This window comes from Schizosaccharomyces osmophilus, chromosome 2 (assembly GCF_027921745.1).
Source record: "Schizosaccharomyces osmophilus chromosome 2, complete sequence".
Lineage (NCBI taxonomy): Eukaryota > Fungi > Ascomycota > Schizosaccharomycetes > Schizosaccharomycetales > Schizosaccharomycetaceae > Schizosaccharomyces > Schizosaccharomyces osmophilus.
The window spans coordinates 1,979,416-1,998,496 of record NC_079239.1 but is presented as its reverse complement, the minus strand read 5'-3'; the positions used below and the strand labels follow the sequence as shown (position 1 = coordinate 1,998,496).

The 19,081-nt window shown below is 38.1% G+C and overlaps 5 protein-coding genes across 5 annotated transcripts; 3 read left to right on the top strand and 2 right to left on the bottom strand.

The window, feature by feature from the left end:
* Nucleotides 1–33: 33 nt before the first annotated feature.
* Nucleotides 34–11,099, top strand: tra2 (NuA4 complex phosphatidylinositol pseudokinase complex subunit Tra2; the record flags this gene model as incomplete). Its single annotated transcript, XM_056182191.1, has 2 exons — nt 34–97; nt 178–11,099. 2 exons carry the CDS (start codon nt 34–36, stop codon nt 11,097–11,099), a joined length of 10,986 nt encoding a protein of 3,661 aa, XP_056038579.1.
* A 328-nt stretch (nt 11,100–11,427) lies between these two features.
* On the bottom strand, nt 11,428–12,961 carry fal1 (exon junction complex subunit, ATP-dependent RNA helicase, Fal1-like; the record flags this gene model as incomplete). The annotated part of the gene is made up of 4 exons (XM_056182190.1): nt 11,428–12,524; nt 12,613–12,633; nt 12,680–12,816; nt 12,906–12,961. 4 exons carry the CDS (start codon nt 12,959–12,961, stop codon nt 11,428–11,430), a joined length of 1,311 nt encoding a protein of 436 aa, XP_056038824.1.
* A 2,491-nt stretch (nt 12,962–15,452) lies between these two features.
* Nucleotides 15,453–16,634, top strand: SOMG_03399 (nicotinamide mononucleotide (NMN) adenylyltransferase; the record flags this gene model as incomplete). Its single annotated transcript, XM_056182189.1, has 1 exon — nt 15,453–16,634. One exon carries the CDS (start codon nt 15,453–15,455, stop codon nt 16,632–16,634), a length of 1,182 nt encoding a protein of 393 aa, XP_056038287.1.
* Nucleotides 16,635–16,883: 249 nt separating this feature from the next.
* On the bottom strand, nt 16,884–17,264 carry SOMG_03398 (mitochondrial LYR family protein; the record flags this gene model as incomplete). The annotated part of the gene is made up of 1 exon (XM_056182188.1): nt 16,884–17,264. The coding sequence occupies one exon, from the start codon at nt 17,262–17,264 to the stop codon at nt 16,884–16,886; it is 381 nt and encodes a 126-aa protein (XP_056038286.1).
* Nucleotides 17,265–18,052: 788 nt separating this feature from the next.
* On the top strand, nt 18,053–18,501 carry SOMG_03397 (60S ribosomal protein L14; the record flags this gene model as incomplete). The annotated part of the gene is made up of 2 exons (XM_056182187.1): nt 18,053–18,160; nt 18,214–18,501. The coding sequence occupies 2 exons, from the start codon at nt 18,053–18,055 to the stop codon at nt 18,499–18,501; spliced, it is 396 nt and encodes a 131-aa protein (XP_056038285.1).
* Between the last annotated feature and the right edge of the window lie 580 nt (nt 18,502–19,081).

Here is a 19,081-nt window from a genome sequence, read left to right as displayed (position 1 = left end):
GACTTAAATACGCCTTATGGGACAGACTTAATTATGGGGGAAGATTTAAGGAATACTCTGGAAGACTCATTTGAGTCACTGAAAAATGACAACCTTGGTATGTATCATACTCATGTGTGCTAGGGTGGAATTGTTGCGTGAGATGACTGTAAAGAAGAAATGCTAACATATCTAAAGATATAAGCAAGAAAAATGAGATCCTTGCTTCTTTCAATAAAGAGTTTCCTTTCTCCAGTGCTCAGAATTTAAACACGATATACCCATCATGGATACCATTTTTATTAGATTTTGCACATTCCTTTGAGGTTTCTTTTGATTCGGAATCCATTGAAAATGAGCTAAAGCGAAATGTTCTGAGCATATTGCAGCAATGCGCCCATGAAGACGAATTTCAACCATATGCTGAACTTTGTGTTACTCGATTGATTTGGTTTATACGGTCAGAAAATGATGAAATAGCGATTTTTTGCCTAAAGATTATCATGGATGTTTTCAAGTCTTTTAAAGGCTCTATCCATGGTTGCGCTCAAAGCTTTTTTGATTTGGTTGTTTCATTAGTCCGTAAACTCCCATCCACAATCCCTTTTTGCTTTCCCAAAAGTAGTATTATGTCTTCTGCCGTTGACGAACATTCTCTCTTGTTTACTTCCGCACCAGGCAGCTACCTGTACAAAGAGACACTTGATTTACACCAACTAATGAATCATCAGTCTGCAGGAGAGCGGAATCTTCAGCCAGCTCTTCAGAGCTTTCGTGTGTTTATTGAATGCCCCGTTGTAATCGTGCTCATCCTTCAAGTCCTCCGACAATCTGCTACCTCAAATGTACAGTTGCTCCTTCCTTTTCTTCTGGATATACTTCAAATTGACGTGCCAATTCCAGATGACTTGTCGGCTAGGGTAAATGAGGATACTAGCTTTGATTTTTTTAGAGCTGTCAAAAATAAGAGCACATATAGGTCCGTTTTCATGGCTCAGGTGAAAACGCTTTCATTTGTCGCTTACATATTGAGAACCTTCCCAGAGACGTTTACCAACAAGGAGGTGATTCCATTAATTGTCGTCACGCTTCTGCGGAGATGTCCGCATGACATGTGCTTTGCTCGAAAAGAGTTACTGGTCGCTAGTCGGCATATACTTTCAACAAATTTACGTAGATTATTTATTACAGTTTTGGATTCCTTGCTTGAACCCAATATACTGCTTGGAAAAGGTGTTGCTGCAAGAGAATTATTACGACCGCTTGCTTATAGCACTTTAGCCGACTTGCTTCATCATATTCGCAACGAAGTCAGTAGTGAGCAAATTCGAAAAGCGATCACTATTTATTCGCATAATTTACATGATCCCAGTTTAAGTATAGGCTTACAAACTATGGGAGCTCGACTTGTTTTGAATATGATTGATCGCATTATAAGCCTTCCCAATCCAGCTGACTCAATCTCACTTCTTTTCTTTATTTTTGATGCCTTTATAGCAAAATTCCATGAACTTAATTATAAGCTACAAGGCAGGTTTCATCAACAAAACGAAAAGGCTGTGCGACGAGAAGACGGCTCGGCAAAATTTCACATGGAAGAGCAGTTGCCCTCCATTATCTCAATGGAGAAGGATGGCTCTTTCCTGTTTAAGAATCTAATGCTTGGGTTACGTGCATTGATGTATGGGTTGCGAATGTGCAAGGCTCGCAGCTTCGAGGCTTCAAATTTACACCTTAATAGCATCGAGAAGTTAACTACTATCCAAGAGACTCATATATTTAAGAAGCTTTTTGTCGAGGTTGCAAAGGGTCTTTCTTTTTTTCGACCCGACGAAGTTTACTGGGAAATGTATTATGCTGGAAACGAAGACAATCTCGATAAACCGTTAACATCCACACTTCCAAAAAATAAAGACGAGAAAGACTGTTTGGAAGTATTTGCAACAATATTTATTCATCTTGAGCCCCCTTTATTCATTGAAATTTTTGAATCAAATTTACCTATGTTTTTCGAGCAGCTAAAATTAAACCTTACTTTATTCCATATTCCGCAGTTTCTTCTTTCTAACGAAAGCACATCCCCAAGGTTCCTTAACGTTTTACTTCGCTTTCTACTTTCAAAGTTGGACGAACTAGGTTCTTCCGACGAAAGACATGGTTCTGTTATGCTGAGGCTTTTTCGATTATCCTTCGTTACTGTTTCTTTGTTTGCTCCAAAAAACGAGCCCGTTTTACGACCTTATGTTTCTGAAATAGTTATCAAATGCATGAAATTTGCACCGAATTCTAAAAATTCTTTAAACTACTACCTGCTTCTACGTGCTCTATTCAGAGGTATTGGTGGTGGTCGTTTTGATAGCTTATACAAGGAGATTATGCCCCTCTTGCATGCCTTGTTGGAAGCTTTCAACTCCTTATTGGCTTCCGCCAAATCTCAGAAGGAAAGGGATTTATTTACGGAACTTTGTTTGACTGTTCCTGTCCGTCTCAGTCTTCTTTTACCATACTTGAGCTACTTAATGAAACCGTTGGTTAACTCTTTGAAAAGCGGTCAAGAACTGGTAAACCAAGGTTTAAGAACTTTCGAACTTTTTCTTGACAATTTAACTCCGGATTTCTTGGATCCAATTATGGCGCCTGTTATTGATGAACTTATGGATGCTTTATGGGGCCATCTTCAGCCTTTACCATACGGCCATCAATATAGTCACAATGCCCTTAGAATTCTCGGCAAATTAGGTGGGAGAAACCGTAAACTTCTAAACAAAATCCAAAGAATGAACGTAACTTCTTCTTTCTTCAAGGATTTTACTACGCTTGTGGATATCAAAGGAACCGACCGGACACAGCTTTTACATATTTTGAATTATGTGAATCCCGCAGTAAACATCTTAACTAGACAAAATTTAGATGTCGAAATCAAACGTCAATCTTTTTATTATTTGAGAACAATCACGAAGATTTTTTTTCAGCAGACAAGTGATATAGATAATATAGGCTCTCGCATTAGAGCCAGTGCTCAGCAGTTGTTACAATCAAATGTTGACTTCAAAAGACCCTATTCGTTCGCTACTAATCGAGGAACGGGTCGTGATTTTATCTGTAAAATCGATGATGACTCAGTTGAAAATGCCGTACTATTCCGTGCTACTTATGGTTTATTTATAGCTACCTCAGTTGAAGGCTTAAGTGAGAGTGCATTGCAAAGTTTGAAAGCACTCGCCGCTAACATTCTTGTGTATGATTTACTGTACGCTGTTGATTTATGCAAAGACGGCAATGGTGAATTACCTCGATATTCTCGCAAAGAGCCCATCCTAAGCTCTCATTATTTTTCCCATTGCTTAGCGAAAGTAATGTGCGAAGATGATGAGAGGATAAGAAATTCAGTTAGTCATGTTTTGAACTTCATGTTTGAATTTGCTTCGTCGCTTTTTTCTGGTTCCCAGCATGCTTATATTTTACCCATTTTTGAGGTTTTGCTTTCTGATTTTAGACATAATTGCTATGACTGTCAGTGGCATCATAAGTTTGGCGGTTGCCTTGGTCTTAAGTATCTAATAGAACAAAAATGTTCGTCTTTATGGTTATTTGACAGACAAGCTGATATTTTAACTGCATTGTTTTTCACCCTTAAGGATACTACTCCCGAAGTACCTTCTATATGTAAAACGACAGTTATGGATGTTTTGAAATGTTTGTTTGAGAAAATCTACACCACTAAGGATACTAAAATTGCTCCTGGGGTTCTAGGCCATTTAGTATTGGAACTTTCCAATCACAACTCGGTAGTACGCAATTCAACTCGAGAATTGCTGTCCCTTCTTTCCTCTCTGTCTACGGTCCCCATTTCGGAGCTTGTTTCTCAATATAAGGAAAGGCTTTTGGGTCCGATTTTTGCCAAGCCATTACGGGCTCTTCCGTTTCACATACAAATTGGACATATAGATGCCGTTTATTATTTCATAGGGTTGGAAGGTCATTTGATATCTTTGAATGAAGAAGTAATGCGAATAATTCACGAAACTATTGCTCTTGCGGGTGCAGATGACGATGCCTTAATAGGTCACAACAAAGCCTCACATTTTAAAAATGCAGCATTCCTTGTGAGATTAAGGGTTGTTTGCATCAACCTTCTAATTTCTATTATCAATAAAATTGATTTGACTCAAGGCCAGCATGTTCACTTAAGGGGGAAAATTATTTCTGTGTTCTTCAAGTCACTCTACGTTAAATCTAATGAAGTTATAGAAGCAGCATTTACTGGGTTGCAATACGCTCTAAAGGATGACCAGAAGCTCCCAAAGGAGTTGTTACAGACTGGATTGCGTCCGATACTGTTTAATATATCTGATCACAAGCGGCTCACCGTTGCTGGTTTGGAAGGGCTTGCTAGATTACTTTCTCTTCTGACAAACTATTTCAAGGTGGAGATTGGAAGGAAACTTTTGGATCATTTGATTGCTCTTCGTGACACAGTAAATTTACGTGAGATATCGAAGATGCCTTTAGCTTCTCAAACTGAGATGAGGATTATCCAGGCTCTCATTAATATCTTTCACCTACTTCCCAGCAACGCAAACCAATTCATGCAAGACTTATTGAAATGCGTATTAGACATCGAAATGAAGCTCAATCGTACTTGCCCTAATTACTTCGGTATCCCATTATTGAAGTACATTAATCGCTATCCACGTGATGCCTGGGAATTTTTCTATGCCAGGATTGATGATTCCGTTTGTAACAATTTTTTGATTGAGCTACTTCGATCAAAGGAATCTGAAGATTTAATACTTGTAGTGAAGGAAAATTGGAGCGTCTTTCGCTCGATTTTAACTACGGAAGTGCCTACGTCCAACAATACGAGATATTCTTTCGCATTGGAAGTTTCTTGCGAAATATTCAAAAGAGACCCTTCGTTCTTCAAAGAAAAAAATTCATTCTTTAAAGCGCTCACAAACGCTGTCGAAATAATTGGTGACTTAATTAATAATGGAGGAACTATCACTTTTATTACATCTTGGGAAAGAGTTTTAATTCAATTATGTGAGTTCTTGCTGAAAATATACGACCATTGTATAAAAGAATTTGATTCTGGTTTGGATCTACTAGCGGCTTTTCAGAGTATTGAATATTATTTATCCAATACTCTCATGATCACATTGACAAAGCATCTTCAAAACAGCCTTACTGAAAATTTTGAAGTGAAGCTACGAAGTCTTCTGTTTAACTTTCTAAGTTCAAATAGCTCATTGCAACTAAAAAATACGCTTCTCAATGATGTTTTGCTGCAGTATTTCCACCATCACAAGACAAATGGCGAATCGTGTCAAGCGTGGTTCTATTCACTTTACAAACTTTATTTTAAAGGTATTTCCGCTAAAATTGGGACTTTTTATGACGATGGAGTCAGTATGGGAACCTTACAGATCATTTTATTTTTTTTAAAGAATGATTATAAGGTTTTAGGCGATTTCAAAAAAGAATTAATGTCACTATGCTGCGCTTTAGCAAATTCTGAAGATCTTATTATAAAGCAGTTATCGATCTATTCCCTGTCTATTTTTAGTTCTGTATTCTCCGTCCCGGATTTTATACCTGGCCTCGTCTACAAAGCATTACTTAAGAGTCCTCCTGTTGAGGTCAGGCATACTGTGAAGTCTTCCTTTGAATGTATTTTTTCGTCTATGTCTTTATCGAGTGAGTTGTCAAATCACATGGTTGAGCTTCCTTTACAAATGATAAGAAGTCAAAGCCAAAATATATCGCAGCTACTAAATGTTCTTGACTTTATAAGCACACGCGTTTCCTATTTTTATTTGTATAGATCAGCTTATGTCTCTATCATAATAGATTCTCTATATAAGTTGGGAGGGATTCCAAATCCAAATCTGGAAATTCGTTCACTATCGTTAAATCTTGTGAAAATGTTAGTTTCCTGGGATCAAACCGAGAGATCTGAACAGAAAACAGAAATTTTTACAAATAATCAAAAACGTGCCATATTAAGTTTCTTGTTCCGGTTTATATGTCTGTATTCAGAACTGTATACCGAAGGCTTGTGCCAAGAAGCCGCGGGTGTACTTGAACAGCTATTTTCTTCCAAAGAATGGTCTAATCTTGGAATGAAGCTTACCTTTTTCACAAAAAGCATAGCACATTTTGATTCAACCGAGTCAAACTCTATAATGTATGCAAATTCCTTAAAGACATTGTCTGTAGTAATAAAGACTGCGGATGATACGTGGATCATGGAAAACTTCAATGACCTGAAACTACTAATGGTGCAGTCCTTACAGAATGAAAACTATATAGTTCAGCCATCATTAAGTAATTTCGTTTCTTCGGTTCTTTCGTTACCAATGGTTCGTCCTTCCTTAACAAGTATACCAGGAATTTCAGAAATTTGGAGCACTATTAGTGAATGGACGGAAAGGCAATTAGTTGCTGGTTCCCAACTTGATGTTGCTTTATCTTGTTTAAATTGCTGTCTTGCGAGAAAGAAGACTTCCGTTAATTTGCTTGCAGCTTTTATGCGTTCTTTTCATAAGGTAACGAAGGATGTACTTTCTTTAGGAACGCAAGAAATGTTAACGCCAGCTGTGAACATGCAACAGGATCCTGTGAAAGATGAAACATATTCAGTGCTTATGTCAATGATTGAAATAGGTTGTTCACACATAAGCGATTTAAAAGATCAGCGAAGGTGGTTTCTTAGTGCCTTGGTTCAAATCATTGAAAAATCAACGAATGAAAAAATATGTTCAACCATTTTCAATGCTGTTCGCAATTGGGTTGTTAACCTCGAGGCTTCAATCCCTACTTTAAAGGAGAAAGCTGCGTTGTTATTAAAAATGGTCTCATTTGAAAACAGATTTACGAGGCTAAATAATTCAAGCCTCTTTTCAGACTATCTTTATTTCATTCACGATGTTTTTCAAATGAAGGAATACGACGGCAGCGAGCTGCTTTATCGACTTGATGCGGTGTACTTGTTGGGTACCAGAAGTTCGGACTCTAAAATTCGCGATTTATTTATACATACTTTAAATATGAACCTTCCTACGGATCTATGTTCACGATTCTGCAAGCTACTTGGAGTGCATCACTGGGACTCACTTTCAAATACATACTGGATACCCCAACTGAATTCTTTTCTGATTGACTGCTTTGAGCTCGATAAAAATTGCATCTTGTTTAAAAAGCCTAAGCGTTTTCCAATGCTTTCTTCGTATTTACCTTCAGAACCATTAGAAACGGACTGTGATTCGGAAGATGATAATATAAAATCTGCGCTCGTCACATATGAAGTGATTTCCGATGGTCTAAGCAATATCAAGCTTTCAGACATCATGATTCCAGTATCAAAGATGCAGACTGTAGATTCTGAAGCGGCTGGCGCCCTCTGGGAGGATTTATTCAACGCATCGTTTTCCAGTTTTTCTTCTGAGCAAGTTGCTTTGGCTTCTAAAGCCGTGATCTTCATTCTTTCGAAAGAATATCATATAAGGTTACTCGGAAAGACACCCAGTGTTTTGGAAACGTTTTTGAGTGCTATTTTGCTTTCTGATAGATTTATTGCTTTACCGCCGCAGTTATTATCTTTTTTAAGTAAAAACTTCGGTTTACACCATCAATGCATTCTTCTGTTAGAAAACGCACTTCGCAATAATCCCGGTTTTAGGGACGACGAGTTATTAGTTTATAGAAATTCCTGTTTAGACGCTTTAAGTGAGATTTATTATGGTTTAAATGAGCATGACTTATATATTGGTCTATGGAAACGACGTTCTCGCTACCTACAGACAGAAATTGCTGCGTCTTATGAACAATGCTACAAATGGGAAAAAGCACAATTGGTATATGAACAAGCCCAAATAAATACTTGTGCTGGTGCTATACCCTATTCACCTCAAGAAAATGGATTTTGGCATGATCATTGGATTAAATCTGCCCAAAAGCTGAATCAGTGGGATGTCCTTTTGGATTTATCAAAACAAGAGGGCTGCGATGAATTATACATAGAAAGTGCTTGGCGAGTTCTGGATTGGAACACTGATCGTGATAAAATTGAGAAGCCGGTCAAAACACTTTCACCATTAGTGAGCCTGAGGCGACATACGTCGGATGCTCTGCTCTTTCTAACAAGCGGAGAGCGGAAAACAGATACTGCGAATGAATTCTCTAAAATCATTCATGAGGGTATGCAGTTCTCTTTACGCCGTTGGCAGCAATTACCCAAGCGCATTTTTCAGTCTCATGCACCTTTATTGCATCATTTCCAGGAGCTTGCAGAAATGCAAGAAGCTTATAATATCTACACACAACTTGAGAGTACTACTGTTGAAAACCTAGATACCAAGCTTCAAGACATAAAGGTTATTTTGCAAAGTTGGAGGGAGCGCTTACCTAATATATGGGATGATATTGATTGTTGGAGTGATTTAGTTTCTTGGAGAAAAACTGTTTTTAAAGCCATTAACAATGTTTTTTTGCCCTTGGCTTCAGCTCTTCAACAGGCGCCAAATGGCACTTCGAACAGCAATTCGGCATCTTATCTTTACCGAGGGTACCATGAATTGGCATGGATAATAAATCGATTCGCCCACGTTGCTCGAGTGCAGCATTTACCTGAAGTTTGCATTGGTCAACTTACTAAAATCTATACACTGCCGAACATAGAAATACAAGAGGCTTTTCTGAAATTACGTGAACAAGCGAAATGTCATTATGAGTACCCCTCGGAAATGCATTTGGGTTTAGAAGTTATAAACAATACCAACCTTATGTACTTTCGTAACCCTCAAAAAGCTGAATTTTTTACATTGAAAGGAATGTTCCAGAGTAGCCTAGGAGAATATGATGAGGCAAATCAAGCCTTCGCTACAGCAGTACAAATTGATTTATCACTTGGAAAGGCTTGGGCTGAATGGGGTTTGTATCATGACAACCTATTTAGTGCATCACCCCAGGATCCTTGGCACGCTTGTAATGCTGTTAGTTGCTATCTTCAGGCTGCATCACTATATCCCAGTTCAAAAGCTAAGAAGTACCTCAGTCGACTTCTTTGGTTGCTTTCTATTGACGTTCAAGGAGGCATATCTGCTGTCGTTACCTCATTTAAATCCGAAATTCCAGCGTGGAATTGGGTTTCTTTTATTCCTCAGTTATTAACTTCTTTGTCACGTAACGAAGCGCCGCATGCTCGAGCAATATTAATAGTAATAGCTAGAACATACCCTCAGGCACTTCACTTTCAACTTCGTACCGCTTTTGAGGATTATACTCTTGCGAATAAACAGCAATTGGCAGAAGCGGCAGCTAAGGCTTCTACCTCAAATGGCTCTACTGAAAGTTTACCAACAGATACTAAAGCCAGGGACGTGAATTCGGGTACATCCTTTTCAAGCTCTCCTAGCGTAACTCCTATAAACGAGGGATTTATGAGCAGTGAAATGAACGGAAAACATAGTCACTCAAATGCTCGTCTACCATCTCAAAACACTGGGGATATAATGGCTATTCTGAAAACTGCTTATCCATTATTGGCTTTAACAATGGAAACTATGGTGGACCAGATTCAATCTCGTCTTAAATCTTTTCCTGACGAAGATGCTTATAGACTAATTGTTGCGTTGTTGAATGACGGTTTACAGTATATTACAAGGCTTGGCGTTGTGACAAAGAATACGCCTCAACTCCCAATGACAAAAGCTAATATACAGCGTTTTGCAGAAAATGTATTACCTACATCTATTCGAGAAGCTTTCATGAAAGATTTTGTTGAGCAAGATTTGACATTGCTGGCTTACGTGGATAAGTTGCGTGTTTGGAAGAAGAGGTTTGTAGAAATTCTAGACCAACGCCCTAAGTGTCTTCATTTGGAACAGTGCAGCCTTTATTTAAGTGAATTTCAGCATCAAAAATTTGATGAGGTGGAAATTCCCGGTCAATATCTTTTGGATCGTGACAACAATAATGAATTTGTCCGGTTAGAAAGATTTGTTCCCAATGTCGATCTCATAAGAGGACACAATATTTGTTACAAACGACTTACGATGAGGGGTTATGATGGCATTTTATATCCTTTCGCTCTACAGTACCCTGCCACTCGCCATAGTAGACGTGAAGAACGTATGCACCAACTTTTACGTTATATCAATTCGATTCTGGAGACAAAAATTGAAGTCCGACGTCGAAATATCACCTTCAACGTACCCATCTCAATTCCACTTTCTTCTCATATGCGTATCTTAAGTGATGACGATGCGAATGTAACAGCGCAGGAAATTAATGATTGGTATTGTGAAGAACATGGGATGGTATCTGATCACCCTATTCGTTTCTTCTTCGACAAGTTGCAGTCAAATCTTATTCAATTAAAACGTGGCAACAAAATGAACTTAGAGAATAGTTCTTTGGAGGAAAAGAAAAAGGTTTACCGTCGACGTACTCTAGCCTTAAGGATGCAAATCTTAGACACGATCAAAGATTCCCTTATACCTGAGACGATCTACTATGATTATTTCAGTAAAGCCTATAATAATTATTCGGATTTTTGGTTCTTTAAACGTGCTTTTACTGTACAATATGCTTACTTCTTGATGATTACCTACATGTTTAATGTCGGAAGCAGATTTCCTCATAAGATTATTATTAATCGTAGCTCAGGAAGCATAAGTTCTGCAGATCTTTTACCTTTGATGACTTCGAACCAGCCTACGTTTAACAACCCCGAAGCAGTTCCATTCCGTTTGACTCCTCCTGTTCAGTATTTAATTGGCGATATTGGAATAGAGGGCTTGCTGGTTGGTGTTCTCATAAGCTTTGCTCAGAGTTGCTCAAGCTCGGACGCTGACATAAGGCAATATCTCAGTCTATATATCCGTGATGAAGTTTTGTGGTGGCATAAGCAGCAAAAGAAACCTTTACCGCAGGGATTGCAATTATTTGAGATGGTGAGGTTTAATGTCGAATTATTGTCCCGAAGGGCGACTGTCATAAGCCAGAACGTTCCTGATAATTTGCCAATAACACAAACGCTGATTGACTTAATATCGCAAGCTACAAACCCCAAGCAGCTTGCTCAGATGGATCAGCTCTGGCAGGCGTGGTTGTAATTATTAATTTTTGGGTTAATGAGACTATGTCTTAAAAAAATAAAAATAGCAACTAAAAGCATAAATATAAAATATGAGTATATAACGTTATTTAATGAATAATTACAGGTTTCATCGGTTAAAAGTAATAAATTAAGCCTTTATTTAATAAAATTTTGGTATGCTTCTATTGTTTAAAAAAAAACTAACAGGTAATCAACTTCTAATCTTTTCCAAAACAAAATATTTTTGACAATAAGAACTCCTGTATACCTTCCGTTATCATATTCATGTTTGTAAGATAGCCTGTAATTAAGAAAAGGAATTTATCCTAACTAAATTGTACCTTTTATACCATGTCACCAACGTTCATAGGCATCTCATCAATAACCGTAGAGTAATATTGTTCAATATCCCGAAGAATACGAACATCTTCGTTTGTGACAAAATTAATAGCAACACCTTTGCGGCCAAATCTACCACTACGACCGATTCTATGAATGTAATTCTCACGATTTGTTGGAAGGTCGTAATTAATTACAAGAGACACTTGTTGTACATCAATTCCTCGAGCCCAAATATCCGTGCACAACAAGACTCGGCTATTTCCTTGTCGAAAGTCTTGCATAATAGTGTCCCGTTCCTTTTGTGGCATTTCACCATGCATACTAGCAACAGTGAAGTTTGCTTCGCGCATTTTTTCAGTAAGCCAATCTACCTTTCTTCTAGAGTTACAAAAAATGACAGCCTGTGTGATTGTTAATGTGTCATACAAATCACAAAGGGTGTCAAATTTCCATTCTTCTTTCTCGACGGCGATGAAGTATTGTTTTAAACCTTCCAGAGTAAGTTCGTCTCTTTTTACGAGAATGCGAACAGGATCTGAAGTAAATTTGCTTGTCATTTCCAAAACGTCCTGTGGTAAAGTAGCACTTACTACGACAACCTGAGTACCTGGAGGAAGGTAACGATAAATGTCATAGATTTGTTCTTTAAAACCTTGATTCAAGAGCTCGTCGGCTTCATCGAGAATTAGCATTTTGACATTTCGTGTTCGAAGATTTCTTCTACGGATCATATCTGTCACGCGACCAGGAGTTCCTGAAACAACATGTTGACCGTAATCTAATTTTTTTATATCGTTGCCTACGGAAGTTCCACCGATGCAGGCATGACATTGAACATTCATATGGTCACCTAAAGCAAGCACAACATTTTGAATTTGTACGGCCAATTCTCGAGTTGGTGAAAGAATTAGAGCTTGTGTATCTCGTACAGAGAGGTCGATAGACTGAAGAATACCGACGGTAAACGTAGCCGTCTTACCAGTACCAGATTGTGCTTGGGCAATTACATCTCGTCCTTTACAAATTTGAGTAATTGCACGGCTTTGAACAGCACTAGGAACTTCATACCCATAAGCATAGATTCCACGTAGTAAATCCTCTGATGAAATGTTAGTATATCAAGCCAAAGAAACTGACTCTGATTTCTTTATTTCTTATAAAGTGGAATCGTCGAGTTTTATACGAACCTTTGAGATTCATCTCTTCGACTAGACAATTGTATTAGCGATAAATGGTCAATTTTATTCTACTTACAAGAAGAAGCTGCTTTCACATCTTCTGAAGTCGTAAATTCAAGGTCATCCATGATTTCCTCCGCCATGTTGAGTATTATGGTATTTTCAGAAGAACGACCGTGTATGTTCTCTTCAAGTTCAGAGTCGCGGTTCCTCCTAGAATTTCACATTATGAATGTTTTCAAGGTTTTCAATGAATAAAACAGAAAAAAAGAAATAAAAAAATTCTATACATTGACAAGAACCTTGTACGCTTGATGGGACGTCCACCTAAGTTATGGGGTTGAGTTTTAAGGGACATTTCTACTTTAAATCGTTTTATCACTCTAATATAGGTGAATACAAGCTTTCTTTTTATTTTTGTAACGTATGAGGATGGTGTTTTACGAAGAAAAAGGATACGTCTGTCTTCCGGAAAGTGAGGATGTTACCATAGGTTCTAATGTCTTCTAAATGAACTACACAATTTATGAATGGTTAAGGGATCCATAGTCTACATAGTATCGCCAGTCTGTGCTTGGAAGATTGTGTAGAGAACTTTGGGTCTCAAATGGAAAAGAATGCGTTTCTTTTCTATGAGCATAAATTCTTTTCTATATAGGACAATTTATTCTTTCTATTGACGAAGCTAATGATTTCTTATTGTGTCTAATTGACCCCGTCAAGTCATTTTTGCAACAAAGATACTGAAGAACGCTTTCGTCAAATGGACAGGAGAAAGCACAGTTCCAGCCTGTGTTAGAAGATTGAATTGATTATGAAATTGAGTAATTCACACTTTGATTTGTCAAAGGAATCGTAAAGTCGGGCCTGTGGTGATATGAAACCAGAACGTAAGAGCTTCGAACGAAAAATCAGTCGCAAAATTTATATCCTTTGTTATTTCCATCCTTCGTTGATCATACCTAAAGATGAAAAGTTGAATGGCTTACGGATTGTTTACTTCTGTTGATCCATTATTTGACTTGTGCCATGCTCATAAACAAGGACTCATGATATTGACAGTGGTTTTTCAAACAAGATTTGAACTGTGCCAACAGGATTTTTCCTGTACAAAATCTCTATAGGAAGTATTGCTTTCTTGTTTTCACTGGATTCGTCATTTTTGTGTTGGCATTCAAAATGGACTTGAGACGTGGATACTGATTCATTGCCTTTGGTAACCTAGCAAATATGCATCTGGGGAATATCATGGGGACTTCAAGCACACTCAATTTTCAAAAATGTATTTTGTTACGAATCTGTGCGTAGAGCTGTGAATTATCAAGTCTTTATTCGTCTGATATAGGATTTTTGGGGGACCTTGATTCACATAAATCAGGGATCGAAGTGCTGAAAAATGGATTCAATAACAATACATACAACTCAATCCTTTTATATATTTTTGGAATTTTTATTTAATGGGCTTTTTCCTACGAGCAGTCTGCGAAGATTCTGAATCTTGAGGCTGTCTATTCTCGTCAACGCTTGCGCAAATTTTGAATTTATATTAAAGAAGGATATTGCTTTTCGTACTGTTCTCCAATTTGAAAAAGTCAATTACCTCCATCCATGCTTGGGAAAAAACCCAAAAGCAAACTTGAATCGAATCGAAACTAAATTCACTCCTGGGTCATCCGTAAAAGTTCTTTGCGATAGAATTATACAGAAAGTAATTTGTTTGTTTTAATTCTACAGCTTACACTTCCCCTAGCAGGACTTCAGCAGTGTCATATTTTCTAAAAGAGGCATTTCTCTATTAAACGATCGCATTTTCGCATACTATAATGAGAAAACCCCTCCTTCCTTGTCGAGTAGAGGGAATTAAGTATTATACAAGTGTGAAGCAATAATAATCCTATGATCCTATACTATTATATAGGTTATATACTGCAACTTTATTAACGTTCATTATATTTTGTAGCGTAGTATAATAAAATACGTAAACCGATGATAAAAGTACACATCATTAGTACCGTAAAGTTTGTAATCAAACATTAGTCCTAATGAAACAAAAAAACGGCATTCCTCCTTTCTTTAGCAAACAACTCTTCTTCTAACCTCATACCTTTATTTATTTTTAAACAGACCAACGTTGTCATATTGTAAGAAGATATAAACAAAAACGGCGCGTAATTGAATCTTTTATTTTTATTAGATTCCTCATAGCGTGTCGCGTTTGACCTCCAACGTCCGAGCGATCACAAACAAAACACCATTGCTCTCATTCCATACTGAAAGAGTCGAATTGAACGACTAGCTGCAGTTAATTGTGAGTCGAAGTAAAGTGTATTCAGCTTACATATTAGTCGCAAAGACAAGCCTTGCTAGCTTTCAATCTGGGAGTCTTAGGTAGGAACGACCGATTCCCTGCTTTTGTTTGGAGCTTTGCGTAGTCTTCCATTTGATTAACAATTTCCTTGCTTTTTTATTTCAATCTTTCTTTCTCCATTCTCTACAACCGATTTCCATATACTTTGCTTTTATCTATTCTCTGATTTGTAATCGCCATCGATACGGTCGAAATTTCGAGTCTGTTTTGCTTTATCAAGCGGTACACTTCTCGCCGTTTTTACATTCTTTTTTGATATCTCCGTTTTTAAACAACAAGCTCTACCGTTCTACTTCCTTGTCTGTTTCTTCCACAATCCACTTATTAAGCACAGTTACTGTTTTTTTTCTCTTTACTCCTCTTGTTCTTTTTTTGTTGTTGTCTTTTTTTGTAAACCTTGTTTGTTTACAAATTCAGTTTACTCGATTTTTTTTCCGACTTCTTTTATTGCCTTACCATTTCGATTCTTTTTTACTACATCATGGAAAAGTCAATCAAGGATGGTGTGCCAAAAATATCTACCACCAGTATGCTCGATAAACCAACTCCCGGTCCTACTCCACAACAAACTCCACAACAAACTCCAGTAAATACCCGTCCACCAACTCCTAAAAACAAGCCTGATTTGAAGACTAAGCAGAGTCAACAGAGTCAGAGCTCCGGGGAATACAGCGCTGATGAAGACTGGCTGGGTGATCATGCTGCCCAACAGCACGAAGCTCGTATGCGTCGTCCTAGCGTAACTCGTGCTTGGGTTCCACAAAGCACGGGTGGTCCTTCCATTCACCAGGATCGCCGTGACGTTGCTCCTTTTGGCGAAGTCATAGATTTGGAGGAAGTTCCTCGTGGTATCACCCGCCAGGCTCGTCAATTAGATGATTATTCATTCCCTTGTCATCGTTTCCGCGAAAATTTAATCAATGAAAGCAAGATCCCTCTCGTTTTGGTTGCATGTGGTTCGTATTCTCCCATCACCTATCTCCATTTACGTATGTTTGAAATGGCAACGGATACCATTCATGAACAAACAAATATGGAATTAATTGCTGGTTATTTCTCTCCTGTCAATGATGATTACAAAAAGGAAGGCTTGGCACCTTCTTATCATCGAGTCCGTATGTGCGAATTGGCTTGCGAGCGTACTTCCAGCTGGTTGATGGTCGATGCATGGGAAAGCCTTCAGAAAAAGTATACTCGAACTGCAGAAGTATTGGACCATTTTGACGAAGAAATCAACAAGAAGCGAGGAGGTATTCGTTTGTCCGATGGAACCCGCCGTCCTTGTAAGATTATGCTTTTGGCTGGTGGTGATTTGATTGCTAGTATGGGAGAGCCCGGTGTTTGGTCGGAATCAGATTTGCATCACATACTTGGAAACTTTGGTTGTGTTATTGTTGAACGAACCGGCAGTGATGTTTGGGCCTTTTTACTTGCTCATGATCTTTTGTTTGCTTACCGTGGAAACGTATTGGTTATCAAACAGTTAATTTATAATGATATATCTTCCACGAAGGTTCGATTATTTATTCGGAGAGGAATGTCTATCCGTTACCTTCTTCCAAACTCTGTTATCCAGTACATTGAAAGGCATTCTCTTTACCGCGATGCTGAGCCCGTAAAGGCTATATTTTACCAATCCCCGTTTGTTCGGATAGAAACTTAAGTTGATTTCACAGGCCTCTTCTTCAAAAGACATTGGATTTGTGGTTTCTGGACAATACGACCACATCCCTGCTTGGCAGGTTTTCTTTGTACAGTATACGTAGAAGCGGGCATTTTAATATGTATTCTTTTCTTGCTGAATGTTGAATTAGAGGGTTTAGTAAATGATTATATGGTCGTTCTTTCTTTTGCGAGAAACTGTCGAAGCAAGCTAAATGAGCATCATTTTCATTTCTTGCCCAGCTAAAGTCTACAGTAAGTAAATATCGTAAATTTGGCCAATTTTTTTGAGACAAGCTTCGTAAGTGTCGTAAACAGATACAAAATATTCTCGTTCCATGGGACTAGAGAGGTGGACCAATCGCCTGCCCTCTTTTCTTCGAAACATTTGGATGTGAAATCTGTTTTTCATAAGTTTATGCTCCAGGGTTCCTTTTGAGGATGCTGCTTGTAAAAACATCACGGTATTAAGGACACGCTCTTGAGAAAAGTAGGAAGGGTCATGCTTTCGACATGCGTCTCGTAAGAGATCTCGATAGACGAATCTATGGCCAGGAAATTTGGTAGAGAGTGCGGCCGTCATTCCAACTCTCCATAGCGAACGAAAAGCTGATGACAGTTCTTTGTTCATTACGTCCAAGTAGTTAGCCCTCTTTTCAGAAATAAGTGTATAATTTACAAGAGTTTGGACAATTTGGAAATTTAAGGAATACGCATCGTATTCCCGTTAAAAAGGCAAAAAATCGGAAGAAAAAGAAAAACTGTGCTTCTTTGCACGAGCTGACGACCCTCAGCTATATCTTTGTCTACTTTTCGCCTTTCAGGTCAATTATTCTAAAGGTTATACTGAGCAAAGTGTCTATAACTCTTGGTTGTAATGCATAAATTACTTCATGCGTTTACAAGCAATAAAGTCGTTTTGCTTATATTCTTCCTTTGCAATCATTCGTTTCATGCCCAGCACAAGTTGTCTGTTTGGATAGATATCATACTAAACTTATATTACTAATACAATATCGTAAAAAAGGAGAAAAGTTTAAACCGTAGTCTATAAAAGGAAACCAAGGAAGAGAATTCTATATTTATTTCTAATGTTCATTTTACGCATTCTTCCCAATTCAAACTGGCTTTTTGTTTTCTTTCCTTTCAAAGTCGAATAGCGAGCCGGAATGAAGTATCTAAGTAAACAAAAAGTAGTGAGATGATTTGTGGTATTAAACGGGAGAACAAAAAGGTAAAAAAGAAAGGATAACAATTCCGTTTTCACTCGTATTCTTGTACATCACGGTCCATCAAATAGCAAAAGGCTGCTCGGGCTTGCTTTCCAAGCAGTCACAAAGTTTTACTGTTACAAGTAGCAAGCGCATTGTTACTTTGGAGGTTTGTCTGTTTACAAACAACTCTATTTGTAAATACAAAATGAATGGCTTTGAAAGATTTGTTCAAGTTGGGCGTGTCATTTTATTAAAAAATGGACCTCAAAAGGGTACGGTAGCTGCCATTATCGACATCGTTGACAACAAAAGGGTAAGTTGAAGACATAAATCGAAAAGGGAATGCATGCTAATATTTATGCACAGGTAATCGTTGACTGTGCTAGTCAAGAGTTCCCTCGTCAAATCGTTCGTCTTGGCCAAGTTACCCTCACATCGATTGTCATGGATATTCCCCGTGGTGCTACTACTGGAATTGTTGCCAAGAAGTGGCAAGCGCAAAACATTTCAGATAAGTGGACTGCTACTGCCTGGGCTAAGAAGTTGCAGACTGTGAAGACTCGTAGCCAACTTGGAGACTTTGAGCGTTTTGCCGTTTTGCGTTACAAAAAGCAACGTCGCAATCAAGTCGAGCGTGCTCTCGTCAGCGCTTAAAACTGTTGTCCTTTACATGCTATGTAAGGGGACTGACTTATGGGTGCAACATTTCTACGTCTCCAAAATGAAAAAGGTAATAGAGCCATAATGGTCATGGATTGATGGGCAGGTAAATAGACGAATAAAAGTTAGGGTACAGTATTTTCGTGTATATCTGTAAGATGGAAAGAGCCAAAAGTTCTACCAGGAACGGGTTTCCTTCATCAATTTGTTTACAGAATAGCATGCGTCCTCCGTTTCGTAATTCGTGTTACCAAACTCTTTCCACTTGCAACCGAGTTGTTCACAATCTTAGATAAGTCAGACTTTGCTGTAGTCTGTAGTCTGTTGCTGGGCATTTTGCTTGGATTAGATCATACACAAGAAAAACACGTACGAGTACTTACGAAATTCCTTTCATGAAAATTTAGTCTTGCTTTCTCATATTTTACAAATTCCACAAAAAACTTGTTACATATTTGTTTATTTACGTAGCATAGAAATCTTTGCTATCTTATCCAGCGTTACCCTTCAGTATGTATCTTTACATGTGTTCATTCTACTTCCTTAAACTAAAGAACAGTCACGCTCTCCCAAC